Consider the following 20,487-nt stretch of genomic DNA (forward strand, 5'->3'; position numbering starts at 1 on the left):
ATACTTTACTAAAGCATCTTTTAGTTTCATCAAATTATATTTAATAATAACACAGAGAAAATTTGTCAGTTTTGCATCTGAAATTCTTTTAATGTTTGTAGCATGATAGTGCCATTTGACTAGCTGACATATGTACTAGCTATTGCAACACTGGTGCCAAAAATGAACTTAAAATATATGGCCCCTTGTGAATGATTTTCAGGAGCCTTTATGAGAGCTTATTATTTTATAATTACTGTAAATACACATCAGGTATTTTATAATTACAGTAAATACACATCAGGTACCTCATGCTTAATTTAAAATCAATTAACTGAAATAGATTTTCAAAACTGAACAATTATGGCTTTTGATTGTTTTCATTTATGACATCAAATACAAAAGTAGCTGTAAATAATGGACTAGTTCAGGGTAATCTTCACTGTGTAGAATTTTATTGTTACAGATTGTTAAGCATCCCATTGTCCGTTTTTCCTGAGTGAATAGAACAGTACTTGTGAACTAATTTTTTCTGGTAAGACAGGATGAAAGCATATAGACATTTTGTTGCACATTAATGCATAATTTAGTGCATAATGCATAATTGTAGAGTTTAGTCTATCCCTGCAATGCATGGTCCAAAATGTGTTCTTCCTGTACTGGGTTGGGCATTGTGACTCTCAGCTGACGTTGATTCTCCATGGTACGTTGAATCGTCTCATAAGCATTAGTATTGCCTGACCAGCATCTCCGTGCCACCTAGTGATATAAACATTAGTATTTATATATAACAGTATAATCAGTATGCATCATATATATATCTTATATATATGATCATATATATATATATATATATATATATATATATATATATATATGATATATATATATCATATATATATATATATATATATATATATATATATATATATATATATATATATATATATATATATATATATATATATATATATATATATATATATATATATATATATATATATATAATTTTTCACTCTTTGTTATATTGCAGCCATTTGCTAAAATCATTTAAGTTCATTTTTCCCTCATTAATGTACACACAGCACCCCATATTGACAGAAAAACACAGAATTGTTGACATTTTTGCAGATTTATTAAAAAAGAAAAACTCAAATATATATATTAGATAGATAGATTGATAGATAGATAGATAGATAGATAGATAGATAGATAGATAGATAGATAGATAGATACTCACCCCGTTAGAGACATCCCAGTTCAACATTAGTCTAGCTCTCTGCCCTGCCTCTTCAGAACCATCCAGAAACAATCCAAAACCACCATTTATCACTTCACCCCTAAAAAAAAATCAATACTGAGTCAATAATTAAAACTAATATCTTTTAATGATCCATTTTTATTTTTGCTCAATCAATAATATGAAATAGCAAGCAATCAGTAACACTTTTAAACTAGAACTAGAATTAATGAAATAAATTTTCATCAATAACTAGTCAAATCCCTCCTTACCATCCAACTCCGCCTCCATTGTGCAAAGCAACCCATGTGGCTCCACGGAATGCATCACCAACAAAATTCTGCACTGCCATGTCTATAATAAATGCATAGACATAAATCTATTAAATAGGCTCTCTGGAAAACTTGATATTGATTGGTCAATCACAGCATTCTGTAGCCAGGTGTACCAGGTGATGTTTTGAGTCTACTCCAAATTTCCCTACTAGGGACAGTAAAGTATATTTAATTCATTTTATTTCATTTCAACCACAGCATTCTGTAGTCAGAAATTTTATATAATGACAGCTATAAATAGATATTTCAACTTAAATCATGGTCATTTCCCTTTTTTTCCCTCTAAGTAGCCATGCAATAAGCAAGATGATATATATTCAGCAATTCATTATCGCACAATAAACCCCTCTCAGGATGACACAACACCCCTTCTGATAACCTGTACATTAGCCATTACTTATATTACAGTTAGTATAGGGAGTATGAGTTCACTTGTATGTGTAGATGTGTCTGTGTACCTGCGCAGAAGGCAGAGCCATCATAAACATTCGAGGTCTCCCTGAAGGGACTGTCTGTCCCACTGACATCATGATGGTCTCTACTGATGATTACTGGAGCCTGAGGGGGGAAAGGAGACAGTTACACTGATATTTTGCAAAGTGTGTATTAATGAACCATAATGAAATGAGTTCGGGAGTATGCACACTTAAATAGCTTTACCGAGACTTTGCCCTTAGCAATTGCTTGGTTTATTGCCAAAGCGATGGCTACTCTTCCTCTCTGGTCTGAATAGAGAATACGGGCCTGTGAACCCACAACCTAAACACAAAAGAGAGCAGATCGAGCACAAATTGCAAACTGAACACAAAAAAACATTATTTTAATGAATTTTGGCTGAATAGCATTCTACAATGGCATTAGTAAATGTTTGCTTTTGTGTTATGCTGCATCCACACCACTAGCTGTCAGTATAAGTTCAAAATCGATGCGTAATGAAATTAATATTATAAACATTTTTTTATTTATTTAGAGTTGTAAACTTTACATAAATGGGTGTCTGTGAGCTATACCATCTTATGTTTCCCAGCTTCACGGATCCAGCGGATGTTGTCACTGTATTGCTGTCGGACACGTTCAGTTACTGTGGAACTTATCTCTTCTAGTACAGCAGTGGCGATTGCATCAGTCTCAGCCAGGTCAGCAGGGTCACCAGAGGTACAGACCCAACGAAATGGCCCAAAACCCAGTGAAAAAATATCCCTAAATACATCAGCAAAGATTAAAACTAGTTTGTGAGTGAGTGTACTTTTATGTGTGTTGGCCTGCAGATAATCACTTACCCCATTATGTGTTGGACATATGAGGGATATTTAAACTCAGTAGCCCCTCCCCCTTTCTTCTCTACCTCCGCACCTTGAAGAGACAGAAAAACACTTGTTTTACAGTGTCCTTCTAACACGTTACATGTAGTTACTATAGTAAAAACAATAAAGTATGCATAATTACATGCAACTAACACTAAATCCTAACACTACAGTAAGTACATGAAGTGAATTAATATTACTATTAATTCATTGTTAGTAACAATATTATTATTAATAATAATTAATTAGTAACAACAGTGTAACCGAACACTTTTATTGTGTACACTTTGATGTTAGAATCACTACATCGCTTTTTTCTGGAATACTTGATTCTGGCTGGCTAATCTTGGCATTTTGTGGTTAAATTTCTTTGTATTATGACATTTAAAATTTAATTGACCTTTTTTCCTTTTGCTACATAGCTATAGTTTCACATTTCTCAAATCACCTGGTGTTATCTTTCTTCTCACTGAACAAAATAATTCATTATTTAATGCTCTTTCATTTTTTTATTTGGTAAGTATTTGGATAATATACAGTCTGATGGTTTTGTCTAAAAAAATAAAACCTTTATTTTTTGATAATGACTCTTTACTTGCCTGCTCTCTGGGCCTCTAAGAGAAAAGCGTTGCCATAGTCCCAGAAGAACATCCCTGCATCTGACAATTTATTGATGGCCTCCACCTGCCTGCAAAGACTTCACAAGGGAGTTTGGTGCATATGTAGTTTTAAATTACTTTTATTTATTTGTGCCATTAATATTTTTGTGTGTACCTCTCATGTACTAGGGTTTTGAAGCGCTGGGGGTCAGTTTTCATGAGCTGATTGGCTTGTCTGTAGGTAAGCTGCACTGGATAATATCCTCCACTGAATGGATTGTGAAGTGATGTCTGATCAGAACCCAAATCAACCAACAACTCTCCTGTCTTCTTATATTCCTGGTACAGGCACTCCCTGAAACATATTGCAATTATAATTTACAAAAAAAACTTGCCAACAACAGCAAATAGAATATGTATGAAGTACACAACTTACCAGAGATCCACAATGTTGCCATGGTAGCCTAAACTCAGGGCCAATTTTGCTTTTCTGGCCTCCCTATAAGATTAAGTATGAGAAGTTTAAGATATGTCTGTATGTCTCAATGTGCTTCTGTAGGTTTTCTTGCATACTTTACCTGATGCGTTGGATGCAGTGGCTCAAATCACTAGTGACCTCCATCAGCCAGCCTTGCTCATGCCTTTTCTTTAGGGGAGTTTCGTCAACCTGCAGAGGTCAGTCATGATAGTGTACTTAGGGCTTTGCACACTTGGATCGTTTCATGGGTGTGAGAGTGGTTTGCAATTTGGATTTAAATGTGAAGATTTTTTATTAAGTAATTTATTACAACTAATGTGGACCTTTGCTCACTTCTATGGCCAGGAAAAGTGTGAATGCAAAAACAACTGGACTCACATTTTGATCCATTGAGTTCTTTAAAATATTGAAAACACCCTTAAACGTATTGTTCGACCAAAAAGGAAAATTCTTGTCGTACCAAATCTGTATGACTTTCTTTCTACAGTGGAACACAAAAGAAGATAATTTGAAGAAACCAAACAAACAGTTGGTAATCCGCTTGGTTACCAACATTCTTCAGAATATCTCCATTTGTGTTCCACAGAAGATAGAAATTCATATGTGTTTGAAATAAAATGGGTTAAATGGGTTTGAAATAAATGGTAAAAGAATTTTCATATTTGGGTGAACTATCCCTTCAAATTAAGAGTATTTTCTCTTTGAATCTAAGCTGTAACACTTTTTTGGTGATGAAATTGGCTTTTAACTATAAACTGAATGTAATGATTGGCTAGAGGTATTCAATGAGATGGTTAGGTAATAGTAAGCATAAACTTCAACCATCATCTAACCTCAGCAATGACCCCAACACAGCCAGCAATGACCGCTGCCTTTGCTTGTGCTCCACTCATGCCACCCAGACCGGATGTCACAAACACACGACCCCTCAGGTCACCTGAGCCCAAGTATCTCCTACCTGCATTAAGCACTGTTAACTAAGAAGGAAGAGGGGATTACTCTTTTAGATCATCTTTGAAAAGCATTGCATTTTTATTAGTTCTGTATGTTTTTCTTACCATGGTGCCATGAACGATGCCCTGAGGGCCAATGTAACAGTAACTTCCAGCCGTCATCTGTCCATACCTGACCATACACACACAGAAACATGCACTCGTATCCTATCGCCCTTTTCTACAATGCTAAATGTGGACTGTAAGGTTATTTAAAATCACAACCACATTTATTTTTATCAACTTTACACTACCACTCAAAAGTGTTAGGGTTAGGGTTAGATTTTTTTAATGAATTTAATTGTTTTATTCAACAAAGGATCATGTATCATGGTTTCCACAAAAATATTAAGCAGCACAACTGTTTTCAACTGTGATAATGCTAAGAATCTCGTGCACCAAATCAGCACGAATGATTTCTGAAGGATCATGTGACACTGAAGACTGGAGTAATGGCTGCTGTAAATTCAACTCTTTCAAAAATCTTACTGACCCCAAACATTTGAATGGTAATGTACATATTTTATATGCATTTTTCTACAAAGTCCTAGTTAGATTGTTATTAGGTATTGGTGAAATCTCACATGGTAATGCCCAGAGCAAACATCTTCTCATATTCCTCTCTGGAAGAATAGTTTGGAATGACCTGAAACCACACAAGAAGAAAAAGAGAAGAAAAAGTTATTTCCCTTCCCTTACTTAAATCCCATATTCAATGAATGCAGAATGGCCTGTGTGTATCTTACCATGCCATTCGTGATAACACAGCGTGGAGAAGAGGGGAGGCTGGGAAAGAGACCTAATGGATGACCACTGTACATCACAAGGGTCTGCTCTTCAGTCATGGTGCTCATATAGTGAAACACCAACCAGAACTACGTATACAAACACACATATAAACACAATGGGCATAAATTGCCAGTTGAATTGACGATCCTAACACTTTCACTTGGTTTTCTCTGTTAAAAAAGAAACTAAATGTATTTAATACAGTGTTTTGAAATTGGCCATCACTATATAAGCCTTTTTTTTTTTCTTTTTTTTTTGGCGCACCAAAATATTCTTGTCGCTTTATAATATTGATATTGAACCGTACTCACATGAACTGATTTAAATATGTTGATATTTAGTACATTAATGGATATTGAGAGAGGAAATGTCATTGCTCCCTATGCAGGCCTCACTGAGCCATTGGATTTCAACAAAAATATCTTAATTTGTGTTCTGAAGATGAACGAAGGTCTTACGGGTGTGGAACGGCATGAGGGTGAGTAATAATAAATGACATTATTTTCATTTTTGGGTGAACTAACCCTTTAAAAACAAACCTTACATCAACTTAATAACAATTAAGCTTAATTTGATATACTTTAATACAACACAAAAGGATATAACTGTAACATTAAGGAATATATAAATACATATAAAAAAAATCTCACACTTTACCTGCGCCCAGTTGCTGAACACCTGTCCGTTTCCTCCATATGTTACAAGCTCTTGAGGGAACTGAGAGTATTAAAATGAGAGCATAATGCAAATTTTTATATGCAAAATATTACCTTGAAGTCAACATAAAGGAATAGACCCCCTTGCTTATACTGCATTGAACCAGCAGCAATTTCTTGACTATTATATATTACATAAAAACCTATTACAAAATGTGAAATTGTACCTGGGCTACAGCGGGATCCAGATTGTTCATAATCATAAGCATGATGGAAGCAGCTTGTCTTGTTCTGCATGGGTACTGATCAATAGGATAGGCTCTATAACACACATGTAGTCATGGATATGGTGTGAACTGCCATTGTCAAGACAAATACCATATTAATACAGTTGTCTAATTATGCTGTGCAATTGCATATGTTGTACCTCATACGCAGCGCAGGACAGAAGCGGTACATGTATATGTGTCCGTACTGCCTGAGCTCCTGCGCAAACTCTGCAGCTAGAGTCGCATGCAGATTAGGAGGAAAGTATCTCAAAGCATTCCTCAAAGCCAGCTATAGAGAGACAGAAACCCACAACAGGCGAGTTCAGTAAAGATTAACTGAAGAGAGAGAATGAGTGATCATGATGCAATCAATTTACAAAATTTTTGGTCTCTGTCCCTCACCCCCTTCTTTTACCGAGCATTCTTCCCTTTCTCTGTTCAAAATTCAGACTCTTATCTTTAATGATTGACAGGAATCACAGTGTGGAAAGATATGGGAGATTCTGTTACTGACCACTGAATGGATCTGAAGCATTTAAAACATCCTAATTCAATTAAATTCATCAACAGTTCAAAAATTCAAGGTTGGCAAGTCTCTTTTGCTCACCAAAGCTGCATTTATTTCATTTAAAATACAGTAAAAATTGTAATATTGTTACAAATTAAAGTAACTGTTTACTATTTTTATATTGTAAAATGTAATTTATTCCTGAGGTGAATTTTCAGCATCATTACTCCAGGCTACAGTGTCACATGTTCCTACAGAAATCATTCTAATATATTGATTTGGGGCTCAAAAAAAAAAAAAAAAAAAAAAAAAAAATTATATATATATATATATATTATATATATATATTATTATGTTGAAAACATAATAATAATGCTATCTTTTTTTTATTTATGTATTATAAATGTTCATTTATAATGAATGACCAAATAACCAAGCATAGGTGTGAGAGATATGTTGACCCACCCGTTCTTCTGCTGGGGTGAGGTTTGGAGTTCGGACAGGTGCATGAGGTACACTGGGGTCTCTGCCACGGTTTGGGGGAAGAGGATCAAGAGGCAGTCCCGCACAGATCTCCTTTAGACTGGACATCACTCCTGCATTCAGAGAGGAGATATAGAGAAATGAAAACAGCAGAAATACATTTAAAAGATATCTCTGTAAGCTGAGGCTTATACTTACACGTTCTCACTGGATTAGTCTGAAATTCTTTGAAGAATTAGAGATGGTTTATATGAACACTGCCCTGCTGACCCTCTAACCTCCTCCCCATCACGCCATTGGTCAGTTTACTTGGTTTTCTATCTAGTCATATCCAATAAGAAACTTCGGTTATCTCTTTCAGGTAATCATTGAACAAGCCAGACATGATGTGGCACTCTCCCAAAAACATCAAAACAAACCCAAGCTGAGAAACATGACGAATTTCATTTTACTAACCTTGGATGACTGATTTAAGGTCGTTGAAAAATGTAAAACCTTTCTTCCACCATGTACAATGCTGAAGTCAAAATATATAATTCAAGAAGCCTCATTCTTGTTTATTTATTATTCCTCTTTTTTTTAACTATCATTCAAATATGTCAGTAGGCTGACAGAATTTGCTAGAACCCTTCCTTAAAGGGTTCATTCATGCAAAAAAGGCAATTCTGTTATCATTTACTCACCCTCATGTCATTCCAAACTTGTATGGCTCTCCTTACTCTGTCACAAAAGATGTTAGGCAATGTGTTTTGAGTCTCATCTTTTTTATATAATCTCAAACTTTTGGTCCCTCTATGAATGTTGACTAACTTTTCTTGATATTACTTTGATACCATTTGACAAAAGCACAAACAGATACATACATATATTCTTAAATGGACAAACCATATAATTGATGTGTCTATAATCTTTAATCAAAATATGATTTCACATTTTACACGCAAACACGTGTAATCACTCAAGCACCCGTAATACGTCAATATGTAACAAAGTTACACTTTGATTAAGATGTTTGTTTGAACAAAATAGAAAAAAATGAAAAAGAATAAAAAAAAATAACAGAATTCAAACCATGAAGACAAAGATTTTCAAACATCCTTTACATGCTTTATTTCTCACCATTTTTTTTATATCAGGATATTATTTAACCTGATCACAAATATATTGACCATGTAATGTTACTTTCTACATTTATGTAAACATTGTCCTCTTCTCCCTTTTAATGTCTCATCTTAAAAATAGATATAAATAAATTTCTAGTAAAAATAATATGTGGAATAAGAGTTGCTCTACAGTATTAAGTAGCTATGGGCAACTGTGAAGGCAGAGGATCTAACTCTTCACTTGTGCTGAAGTCAGAGATAGAAGGAGAATCTTTCTGCTCTGAATCTGGCCCAGGATTTGCAGTTTGAAGATCATCTTCCTGAGGGAACAGTTCAGGATGTTGACGAAAACACTCCTGCATGCTTCTGAACTCCTCCAGACAGTCTGAGCCCTTCAACTCTTCTTGACTTAAGTGGAAGCAGGTGAACGCTGACTTAAACTGCTCTCCACATACTCCACTTGCCATGCCTCCTAAACACGGACAGTCCCAGTTTATCTCACCACTCGGCAAGATGAGACCTGAATACACAGAGATAGTGAGGTAGATATAAAGTTATACATTTTTAAACTGAATCTCAAGAAGGAGGTATTTCTTTCGATCCAATATAATTTACAGATTAACTAACCTTTTTCTGCATGGTCCTCATCTACATCCTCATCAACCAGATTTACAGTGCTGGGAATTTCATGCTCTTCCTTGGTAACAAATATGACTCGGTCCTTCCCTGTAAAGAGTTAATGAAGACAATTAATATTTAGTTATTAAGTAAATAAGTAATAAAGTAATAAATAATGTATATTTCATATCGCTGGTTAATAATAATGTTTAAAACACTTTTTATTTTTTTGGTAAACTACTTCCAAGGTGAACATTCAGATGTACACATGGTGATTTCCCCATCACACAATTATTATTATTTTATTTTTTTTTTACATTTAATTGTTACATTTATTTTGGTGTGGTCAATGATGTGTGTTGTGAGCTGCTATTACTAGAATACATGCCTTTTTAGAAAATCTTTCAGTTTATATATTAGGCTATATTCTTGAAATAAAATACTAGAAATAAAAATAAAACAATAATAAAAAAAACATTTTTATTGTAGCATTAGTGAGGTAAAAAAAAAAAATCACGCTAGAGGTCATTGCTATCACTTTCGTTTTATAGCCAGATTCATGTTTCACAGATATTACTTAAACTAAATGAGCAATCATGCAGATTAACAGTTTTGCTCCGCGTGAAAATGAAAAAAAAAAATTACTCTGTATTACCTTCCCCGCTGATTGCAGTCATTTCTTTTTACATATAAATTGCAAAGGAAATTTAGTAGAAATAATGCAGCACTTGCGCTGAGTTTACAGTTATCAATATTTTGCAGTAGTGCCCGATTCACCAGCATCGATCAACCGCTATCTATTCTAAAGACTTGAAGGAACTTTGATCTGTTCTATCCTTCCTCCTGTCAGTCTTATCCCACATGCCGCTTTCAACCAACCCAGGTCATCGAATCAAATATCATGACGTCATAAACAATAGACGAGGGCCCAAAATGTTTGCCTCTCAGAATGCCTGCAAAAATAAATAGAATAAATAAATAGAATAAACCCATTTTTTAAAGCATTTTACTGTAATTGTGAAACTTAAAGCCTATGAAATGAACAGTACTCTTAATGAATAAATTATGAATAAACAACATAAGTCATTAACACTTAAAGGGGCTCTATGTAATAATGACACCCAGTGTTCAAAATAGGTACTGCAGTTCAAATTGTTTGCCCCGCCCCCTCGTTCAAAGACGCAGGTTGCCAGCAACAATAGGGAGCGCAAAATACACACTGTAAGCTGATGAGTTAATTTATCTGTTTTAATATGCTGTTGTTCATAGAGATATTTAGATGGATTCAGACAATTTAGGTCAGGTAGAATCTGCGATTCTCTGACCAAGTTTGTTTGCTGGTTTCCATGGTTGCAATACGCGCTGTTTTCCGCCAACTGGCAACCTGTGATGTCGAAATACTATTGGATAAACTGGCAGCACGCGGTTTCGCACAGACCAAAACAAAGACAGACATTCCAACACTGAACGGACATTTCAAAGCAGAATATCTGGCTATAGCATTGTCTTTCAGAGAAACAAGTAGGTGAACTTAGCTTGTTTCCTAAATATCTGCAAACATATCGGGGTATTTTTATGCTTTATTAAAGTAAAAATCTTACATAGAGCCCCTTTAAACTCTGAAAATTCCATCAGCTCTTGGCCTAACTTCAGAAAAGGAAAAAGCCATAAACAATATTGTACTTGAGTTTGCTGAAATATGGCATTTCTCTTTCAGTCAAATATAGCTAACAAAATCCAGAGGGTGTGTGAGGTACATTTTACAGAAACCTACTTATTTTAATATGCCAAATGCCTTAAAGAAAGTCATGTTTAATCATTCAAGGTCTATTTAGACATTTTCATAGTCACAAATGAAACAATCTTATCTCCCAAAAATGAGTTTTTATTGAGAATGATCAGTCTTTGCTGAATATATTTGTTCGGAACATTTCTTTTTACATAGTCCAAAAAGAAAAAAAACCAACAAAAAAAAAAAAAAAAACAGAAAATGGGTCTATTTTACATTGTTGCACACTGCATTAAATGTCATATATACAGACACCCAATGATACAGTAAAAAGGGTTTAATTTTGGAAGTAAACAGACTTTAGGTGTAACCGGTTGTCTGCCAATGAAGCTCTCAGTGATGTATTCTGAACAAAAGGATTCCAGCGTTGATGAGTACACACACAAAACAAACAAAAAAAAACACCATTGGTGCCACACTGTGTATTGCATTTCCTCTGTTGCGATGCTGCCTTGTTTAGAATTGACAAACTATTCTGCTGACTGGAAACCAAGTACCTCTGTTTGGTTCTCAGATCTCTAGTCATAACTAACCATCATAATTTATGATTAATTATGGTATGAGGAGTTATAAAGAGCCTTACACTTAACAATAGCTATTATAGACAAAAAAATGCCTGTTAGCTTTGCATACAAGACCGATATGACTGACAAACAGACGTAACAGAGATAGTTTGTGTGTGGAGACAAAATTGGCAGTGTTGAGTAAATCACTCACCCAACATTAGCAATACTTTCTGAAAAATCCTTTTACCAGGCATAACTTGGTTCAGACAGGAAAATAAAGAAAAGGGCAAATGAAGGGATACATGGAGATGGAGGAAGGACAGATTGAGGAGAAGGGAACATTTCTGATTATTCCTAGTCAGAGCTCACAGAGTCCATCTTTACTGTCCCATCCATGAAGTTCAGTTTCATCACTGAATTTTAGAAACGCTTTGCCACTCCTGACAAATAGGAGAACACACTTGGCCTGAACTAAAGCCTAAGAACACATTCTCCCAAAACAGCACTCGTGACAGACCATTTTGAATGCTCAAATCACACCAAAATAAAAATAAAATGACAACAACAATCATAAAATAATAAAAGTGTTTTGTAAGATGTCAGCAAGTATGTTTGTGATTTGTGAGTGTCATTGTTTAGAATAGTAGCGCTCCCATGCTGCCGACTTCACTCTGTTCCTTAACAAATATCTCAAAGTACTGATAGATGATAGTAACGGCCAATAGGATTCCTGTTCCAGAGCCGATGGCACCCAGGAAGTCAGCCATTACCGAAAGGCCTCCGATACATAGTCCACCAAATGCAGCAGCTGTGGGGATGTACCTGAATAACAGAAAGAAAAAGCGTGAGGTTAATGAAGGTCCTGATAATCAAGTATTTACAAGCTGCGCTTACAGAGCAAGTGTGTTTACGGCTCACCTGTTGAGTTCATGAACCATGGAGGTCTCTCTGTGTCCCCTCATTACCATCTGCTGTTCTTTCAGCTGCTTGGCCACCTAAAACACACATACACACATTACAGCTTCATATCAAATGATCAAATACAGTGTTGATAAATAAACAAGAGCTAATGTCTCACATCTTTGGCAGATGATCCAGAAACTTCAATCCAGGTCTTAGAAAAGAAGGCACAGGATCCCAGCATGAATACAATGTAGATAACTGCATGGACTGGGTCATCAAGCACAGAACCAAACGACTCCGGAGGAGACAGATAATAACACAGACCGCCTACGGGGTAGGCACGAGCCGGACCACCAGATGATGTATCCTACAAAAAACAAACAAAAAAAAAATGATTATAGGAAGGTTCTTTCTTCTAAACATGCCCTGAATTTGCAATATACATTTAGTCTCAAGTGCAATACATGGTACACTACAAAAAAAAAAAAAAAAAAAAGCATTGGTGACACTTACAGACCAAGTTCCCAGGAGGTTGACCAGGAAGTTGCCGCTAAAGCGGGTGGAGAGCATCTGAGAGATGACGTAAAGGTTAGAAACCAGAGCAGACTGCAGGATGATGGGAATATTGGAGGTGTAGAACAGCTTGATGGGATATGTGTTGTACTGGCCACGGTAACGTGCAGACTTGATGGGCAGGTCGACTCTGAAGCCCTGTACAAATTTAAATCAATTTTAAAGTACTTCATTGGCATGCCTGTGTTTATGTACAATATTGCAAAAGCATTATACAAAACAAGTAATGACAATAAAAAGTAATACAATATTAAAGTAACATAATATTGTTAAAATAAGGTGTTAAAATAAGGTTAAAATAATATAGAAACACATATACACACGTACTTAAACATTTATCAAGATATTATGAACAGAAAAAAAATGACATGTACATGTATAGTCTTATATTTATCAAGAAGTTGATTCTAAGAGTGTGCAGCCAGAAAACTAATTTTACTGCAATGAAAAATAAACACTTCATTATTAAATAAAAAGTCTTACATATTTTGGCTCTAATTACTTTGCAATAAGACATAATAATAATTAAAAAAAAAAAAACTTACCTGGAAGTATATGACAACAGCAAAGACGAAGACTGTTGCAATGAGGTTCATGAGGTTGGGCAGGTTCTGTCTGTAGAAGGCCTCTCTCAGAGCACGTACTTTATCAGTACGAGTGGCCAACAGGTGGAACAGCGCAATAATGGCTCCTTCAAACTCAGTACCTGAATATGCACAAATGAAAATCAGTCTACAGCACCACAGAATGATTTAAAACATGATGCTGTGTCCTGAACTCATACCTCTGCCTGTGTTGACTGTGGTTGGGCTGAACGCTTTCCATACGATGGTCTCACAGATGTTTGTGGCGATGAAGAGTGAGATACCAGAGCCCAAACCGTAACCCTTCTGCAGCAACTCATCCAGCAGCAACACGATAAGACCGGCCACAAACAACTACAGGAACGATACACAGATTTAATCAAGTCTCTTATTCATTTACAAACTCTCTAATTACAAATCACATAGATAAATGACTCAAGAAAAGCCTCTCCATATGACATAAAATACACATTTTTCATGCTTTTTTTTTTTTTTTTACCTGAATGATGATCAGCAGACAGATGCCAGCACCCATCTCTGAAGGGTCTCCATACATTCCAGTCATGACGTACACAATAGCCTGGCCAATGGTGATGATCATACCAAACACTGAAAAAACATTATAAAAAATGTCATTACTGTCATTATAATCATAATAATAAAAACTGTAATCCTTAACACTAGAAGTCCCAGAGATTTGTAACCCTCCTTTAGCCAAGTGGATGCTAACTGGCTAGTCTTGTGGCTATCATTAGCATCAATTCATGTGTAAATATGGTCATTACCTGAGCAATCTGCAGGGGGGTTGGGGGTGTGTGTGTGAATGGTTGCTGGTGGCTTGTTTGTATGTGTGGGGGAGGGAGGGCTGCTAAAAGCAGAGAACTTGATTGACCATGGGCCGGTTTCAGAAAGGAGGTTAAGTGAAAACTCTGAGTATGTTAACCCTGAAATGAGGGAGTGCAAGTGATGTTTAAAAAGTTAACTCACTCATTCACACTGCAAAAATGCTTTTCATACTAAGTATTTTTTATCCTATTTCAAGTAAATAAAAAAAAAAAAATATCTTAAATCAAGATGGATTTTCTATATGAGAAAATTATATATGATATTTAGTCTTGTTTCCTGGGGGGATCTAAATTAAGTGCATTTTACTTAAGTAAAATGATCAATATCTGCCAGTGTGGTAATAAAAATAATCTTAATGCAAACGGAAAGTGTTGGAGTGTCTACCCAGGTGAAAAAAAAGTGCAGTAAAATACACTTTATTTTAGTACACTTTTACACTTCCATAATGTACAGTGCTCTATTTCCATGCACTTATTTTGTACTTAATATACTAAAAGCTCTTCTTTAGTACTTCTTAAGATAATCTTAAGAACATCTAAGTGTACTCAACTGTGCTATTTTGAGACACCATGAATTCTAACTAAAATGTGCTTTTAACATACTATCTCTGTATAGAAAAATGTATTTAGTTACCACTTGTAGTACACTTGAACCCATCTTTCAAACACTTTTAAAAATGGACTTATGAAGTAATATCAAATATAAGATTAATATATAATGGATATATACAAAATGTATTTATAATATATTGCCAGGCAGTGCCAGGATTGTGAGTGATTGCTGGAATGTACTCACTCACTTTTTAATATTATTTGTAAATATGTGTACAAATGGTTGGTTTCTTTATTTTATTTTGTACTATTTTTATCAATAGATCTCAGCAACAAAGGAAAAAAAAACATGTGTGTTGATTTCTCCCTAAGATGGCAAAGTGAAACACAAGTTTCCTTGAAGTGTCTCAGCATGGCCCCACATTGTTTACATAACAAAAGCAACTGTTCACAGCTGATTAAGGATATTAGCCTAAAGCCTTCCAGCCCATCGGCTGTCCTGCGGGTTTTATAGGTAGAAAAGCCAAATGGCTGCTCTCTGGGACTTCTAGTGTTAAAACAAAACAAAATCGTACATTTCTGAGCTCCATTGAAGAGCGCTCTGTCTTTAGGTGTGTCTCCAACTTCAATGATTTTAGCTCCAGCCAGCAGCTGCATGATCAGACCAGAGGTCACAATGGGAGAGATACCCAACTCCATCAAAGTACCTGAAAGGCACAGTCATTGATAAAATTTACAATCCACATTACCTGAGGACACCACAAAACCTACAAAACATTGTTGAGCATTGATGAAAATAGACAAAACTGCTTTTACTCAAGCTAGGTAAAAGTTACACTACAGTCAATGTTTGGGCACATTTTAAATGAATTTGAAAGAATTCTGTTCTATTCCCACGATGGCAAAGCTACATTTTCAGCAGCCATCACCCCAGTCTTCAGTGTCACATTCTAATTTGCTGAAACATTTCTTTCAATTTAATGCATCCTTGCTTAATTTAAAAAGTATTAATTTCTCTCTTGACCCCAAACTTTTGAACAGAAGTATATATTACATGCTTTAATAAACTAGATATAAATATGATTATTGTATAGCAATAATATCAACTGTGAACTGAACTCTGCAAACTACCATACAATCATAATCATAAGTACAGAAACAAACTTACCTCTGTTGGAGGCCAAGATGACTCTCATCCAGTAGAATGGATCTGCAGAGTCTGAAGACATGATCCCAAAGAGCGGGATCTGAGAGAGGGAGAACAACAGTACATTACATGAGCTTTAAACCTTTTGTACACTTAACATATCTCATCACTAAAGCATGAGCAAGTGCGTACGTGGATTTTTCATACCTTGACAAATCCAACTTACCTGGCAGCAAACAAGAAAGATGAACAATGTGATGGCAGTCCATAGCACCTTTTCTCTGAACTGGATCTGATAGACAAGCATAAGAATAGGTTTAAAATACAGGTTTTTATACAAGTATAATCTAATAAAAATATAACACCACACGATATATGTTGTGTACAATGTTATACCTTTCTTTCTGGTTTCTGGATTTCCGGTAAAACCGCACAAAATGGTTTTATTACCTCCAAGAACTTAACTAGAAATGGAAGAACATGAAAAATGTTACACGATAAAACATGTATTTGGTACCACACAATTAAACATTACAATTTCAGTAAATGCAACATATCTTCTAGACTATATTCCTGCCTTTTATCTCAACACCTCAATATGAGGTGTTGAGATAAAGAATTGTTGAAACGTTTAGAGGCTGTAATAATGTAATGTATGTAATGTCAAGCTACATAGAACAACAGTAGGGAGATCTTGTTCAACCTAAAGCGTCGTCATCATTACACTGTAGGGCAAAAACTCACTTTTTCGACCTTTTATACAATATAATACTTAAAGTACATCTCTCACAGGAGATAAGACTTAATAACACAACGAATTCTTTGAATTTGTGTAATGGGCGTTTATGAAGTGACGTTTAATTATCAAATTAAACAATTAGATTCATGACTGTTAGTTAGCCTAGGTAATATCTGACCGCTTCCCTCTGGTTTGGCAATCCAACAAAACTCTAAACAAGTTGTTGTGCCAATATTTACCATTAAATATCTTCTAATAGATATTTGATGGAGTCCTTTACAATTTTGTTGTAATACAAAGCCACGGAGATGTGTAAAGAAAGTAGCTAACAGGCTAACGCTAGCTGTCCGCAACCATTCAATCACCAGAATAGCAATGTAAATGATAATTTACATACGAATCACAAACAAACAAAGAGGATTGAGAAGTATTTTTTTGTAGTAAAAGATAGACATAAATAAATATAAGAAAATTAAAGGAATGGGATACCAATCTCTCAGGTCCCAATCAAAGGAAGCGGTCTGGCTAGCATGCTAATGATGCTAACAGAACTCGAGTGTGATATAACAGCAGAATTACACTGATTAACTCTATTAAACATACGAGAAACACTTCAAAACCCTTTACTTACTCGCCATGGTGACGGTGCCCTGAAATCACGGTCACTATCTTAAGTCCCAGTGAGCTGTAAACGGATAGTCCAGCGCTGCCGGTGCGCTTCGCCGCCCGGTTAAGAGAGAAAGACAGAAGCGAGAGAGCTGAAGGGAGGAGTGCGCGTTAGAGACACGTCAACACTACACAGACGCTACTACACGTCAGATAAACAGCGAGCCGCGGGTTGATTTTCTGTTTCACATCTTGTGATTTGATCAAGTGGCCTCTGTGTGTTTCATTGTAGAAGAATTTCACTTCTATTTTTCACTTCTATGTTATGTTCCCCTACAAATTAAAGAAAATATAATAATGTTCAAAGTTAACTTAACTAACTGTTAAAGTGGTTAAATTAGTATTTAAAGTGTTTGTTTTAATTTAATGTTAATTAATTTAATTAAAATGAGTTTAGTTTAAATAGATTGCAGTATTTAAATCATTATTATCTCATTAAGAATTTACATTACTGTGACAAAAAAGGACTGTATTTTTTATGAAGAAGAAAGTTGAAAAGGAGGAACGCTAAACAATAAATTAAACTACTATAAACTTCCGGGTAAAAAGGCTTGAGCCTTAATGTATCCCAAGCAAATGAATTCCCACTTGGAACATTTTAATTATTTTGTATTGTTATAGATACACTAGTTTCCACTTCAGTAAATGTAAAATCAAATTCTGCTCTTATACAATTGATTATATTGAAGCTGCGAGGCCAAATCGAGAGGCTGACATTGACGTTATTCACTGTTTTAGGTCTTGTTTTCAGCTGACTTTGTGACATGATAGTGGAAGCTATGAATAAATTAAATTTAGTCAAATCCAATAAAATTAGACAAGCAGTCACTTTCACTTTCAATCATGGAACCATTCGTTTAAAGCTAAAATAAATGAATGTTTCTCTGTTCCACAGTTTATTTCTCTAACCACCAGAGGGCTCCATGTAATCAGCAAAATAGATGCTTGTCTATGGCTAGTATTTTCTGACATTTTTTTCAGGCGTAGGCTATATACACTCACTGAGCATCACATTGCAAGAGATGAGTATGTTTTATTAAGAAGTAATATCTGCCGCTTTTAATTTATTTTAGATGCATTTTTACTCTTATGTCACTGATTATACAGCTACAGTGAGTCTACCATCAAAGTAGTTAATGTCTACAGAGGAGCTAAACTCATGCTAAATGTGCAGTTATTATTAATTGAATATTAAAAATCTATTTCCATAACATAAAACAGGAATTCACTATGGTACTTTTTTGCCACCACATTTTAAAATTCTCCAGTATTTTTTGTCCATTCTGTGGCATATGTGGTCAATTCTGACCATGGTTTTTAAAAAATAATACCTGTTGTGGATATTGTTGCTTTTACTGTGCTTGTGTGTGAATGGTGATGGTGTTTTGATGTTGAAGTGATCCTAATACAATACAAATACATGCTACATAGTACTTTAGCGCAGACATTTTACCCTCTCAAACAGATGCACAGGGTTTTGTCTATTTTTAGAAACAGCCATGAGGATTTCATCCACAGCAATTCTGCTCTGCTTTGGCTGCATTTTTCAAGTAACGCAGAACCGTTGCTGTCCGAACACACACACAATGAATGCTGAACGGTGGACAGTTTTGTCCATTGCCGTTACGTAACAAAATTTGCCCTTAGAGGACAACATCACAAGGTATCTCTGTCATTTCTGTATGCCTTTTCTCTCTGTTTCTTCTTTCATACAGACTCAGACTATCACATTCCAGATATTGACACATTAAATCACGATTTAATTAACCTGCCAGACAATATCAGACTTTATTTGGTCAGACCTACTGTCTTAAAATGTCAAAGGTCACTGACTGATGTTGTCAACAGTATAGTCTCAGTCTTAACATCTCCATGGCAGACAGCCATTTGTGGTTTCTATAACCTGTTTACGTGTTACATGCATTTGTGAATATGAGTGTCATTTTCAATAGGAGAGACCACAGATGATAAAATGTTATAAGAAACAAACTTGGAGAGACAGTCTGAGTACTGAGAACAGTGTTAATATCAGGTCACTCTCAGCCTTTGCAACAATAGTGAAAATTCTTATGATAAGCGGTTATCTCTTAACCTGTAACTGACTTTCTTATCCATAACACATTACAATAAGAGCATGGCCTGTGTGAGACACAATAAACTGTCCAAACTTATGTAAGACATTGATTTGGATCCAGACAGGATGAATACTTTGAGTTTTATTATTATCGTTTTAATTCCAGTCATAATTCAGTTTTGATATCTGATATTTTTCTGTCAGTGTAAGTCATTCTCATGAATGGGACAATTTTCAAATGAATCATGGATTTATGAATGATTTTACATACGATTTACACAAATTTCCATATACAAGTCTCACTTTCTCCTTAAGGAATGTGTGGTGTGTGGTGGTCACACCCTTTCCTTTTCCACAGTGTGGGTATTTCACAGAGGGGGAAAGGGTGTAACCACCACACGCCGCATGCTAACACAGCCATGCTATTCTCAGAAGGATTTCCAGTATGGATTTCATCATACTCCGTGTCTCCTCTGATAAGTGGGAAGGTTGTGATGTCATGGGGGTTTTGATGTCATGTGTGTCACATCAGTGACATGTGAGAGGCAGTTGGGTAATAGGATCCTGTAAACACCTACACACCTATACATACATTCATGTATAAACACAAAAGTGCTCAATACAATGTGTCAGTTTCTTCGAAAGCCTCTACAGTTCTGTTTTAAAGTGAAAAACATATCAGATAAAAATTCAGAAGTAATGCGGAGACCCTAATTGTCTTTCGCCAGCATTTCTACTGGGAAAATCAGTAGTAAA

At 35.4% G+C, this 20,487-nt stretch overlaps 3 protein-coding genes across 3 annotated transcripts; all 3 read right to left on the reverse strand.

Annotated features, from left to right (window-relative positions):
* Nucleotides 1–83: 83 nt before the first annotated feature.
* uroc1 (urocanate hydratase 1) lies at nucleotides 84–7,893 on the reverse strand. The gene is made up of 20 exons (XM_067373675.1): nucleotides 7,831–7,893; nucleotides 7,615–7,745; nucleotides 6,800–6,930; nucleotides 6,600–6,693; nucleotides 6,374–6,433; nucleotides 5,674–5,802; nucleotides 5,512–5,573; nucleotides 4,994–5,060; nucleotides 4,769–4,912; nucleotides 4,036–4,124; nucleotides 3,894–3,956; nucleotides 3,633–3,812; nucleotides 3,458–3,555; nucleotides 2,835–2,907; nucleotides 2,565–2,754; nucleotides 2,215–2,313; nucleotides 2,013–2,112; nucleotides 1,492–1,573; nucleotides 1,220–1,319; nucleotides 84–738 (listed from the first exon to the last, which is right to left on the reverse strand). The coding sequence occupies exons 2-20, from the start codon at nucleotides 7,738–7,740 to the stop codon at nucleotides 598–600; spliced, it is 2,028 nt and encodes a 675-aa protein (XP_067229776.1). The 5' UTR covers nucleotides 7,741–7,745; nucleotides 7,831–7,893; the 3' UTR covers nucleotides 84–597.
* A 433-nt stretch (nucleotides 7,894–8,326) lies between these two features.
* chchd4b (coiled-coil-helix-coiled-coil-helix domain containing 4b) lies at nucleotides 8,327–10,230 on the reverse strand. Its single transcript, XM_067374099.1, has 3 exons — nucleotides 10,009–10,230; nucleotides 9,363–9,461; nucleotides 8,327–9,255 (listed from the first exon to the last, which is right to left on the reverse strand). Exons 1-3 carry the CDS (start codon nucleotides 10,028–10,030, stop codon nucleotides 8,930–8,932), a joined length of 447 nt encoding a protein of 148 aa, XP_067230200.1. The 5' UTR covers nucleotides 10,031–10,230; the 3' UTR covers nucleotides 8,327–8,929.
* Nucleotides 10,231–11,210: 980 nt separating this feature from the next.
* On the reverse strand, nucleotides 11,211–17,762 carry sec61a1a (SEC61 translocon subunit alpha 1a). The gene is made up of 12 exons (XM_067373903.1): nucleotides 17,623–17,762; nucleotides 16,649–16,716; nucleotides 16,479–16,544; nucleotides 16,274–16,352; nucleotides 15,681–15,812; nucleotides 14,208–14,317; nucleotides 13,909–14,062; nucleotides 13,670–13,830; nucleotides 13,065–13,262; nucleotides 12,727–12,918; nucleotides 12,567–12,643; nucleotides 11,211–12,470 (listed from the first exon to the last, which is right to left on the reverse strand). The coding sequence occupies exons 1-12, from the start codon at nucleotides 17,627–17,629 to the stop codon at nucleotides 12,284–12,286; spliced, it is 1,431 nt and encodes a 476-aa protein (XP_067230004.1). The 5' UTR covers nucleotides 17,630–17,762; the 3' UTR covers nucleotides 11,211–12,283.
* Nucleotides 17,763–20,487: the final 2,725 nt, after the last annotated feature.

This window comes from Chanodichthys erythropterus, chromosome 21 (assembly GCF_024489055.1).
Source record: "Chanodichthys erythropterus isolate Z2021 chromosome 21, ASM2448905v1, whole genome shotgun sequence".
Classification (NCBI taxonomy): Eukaryota; Metazoa; Chordata; class Actinopteri; order Cypriniformes; family Xenocyprididae; genus Chanodichthys; species Chanodichthys erythropterus.

Excerpts from the sequence above, each read along its gene's own strand:
- sec61a1a (XM_067373903.1), bottom strand. Across the intron at positions 14,318-15,680 it reads CTTCAATGGAGCTCAGAAAT|TGTTTGGTATGATCATCACC; the intron begins GTACGATTTTGT and ends ATGTTTTTTCAG. Across the intron at positions 13,831-13,908 it reads CACAGTCAACACAGGCAGAG|GTACTGAGTTTGAAGGAGCC; the intron begins GTATGAGTTCAG and ends GTGCATATTCAG.
- chchd4b (XM_067374099.1), bottom strand. The coding sequence starts at position 10,030 with ATGACTGCAATCAGCGGGGAAG. Across the intron at positions 9,462-10,008 it reads GACTGCAATCAGCGGGGAAG|GGAAGGACCGAGTCATATTT; the intron begins GTAATACAGAGT and ends AACTCTTTACAG. Across the intron at positions 9,256-9,362 it reads TGAGGACCATGCAGAAAAAG|GTCTCATCTTGCCGAGTGGT; the intron begins GTTAGTTAATCT and ends CTGTGTATTCAG.
- uroc1 (XM_067373675.1), bottom strand. The coding sequence starts at position 7,740 with ATGTCCAGTCTAAAGGAGATCTGTGCGGGACTGCCTCTTGATCCTCTT. Across the intron at positions 6,694-6,799 it reads TGTCCTGCGCTGCGTATGAG|AGCCTATCCTATTGATCAGT; the intron begins GTACAACATATG and ends TGTGTGTTATAG. Across the intron at positions 739-1,219 it reads ACTGGGATGTCTCTAACGGG|GTGGCACGGAGATGCTGGTC; the intron begins GTGAGTATCTAT and ends TTATATCACTAG.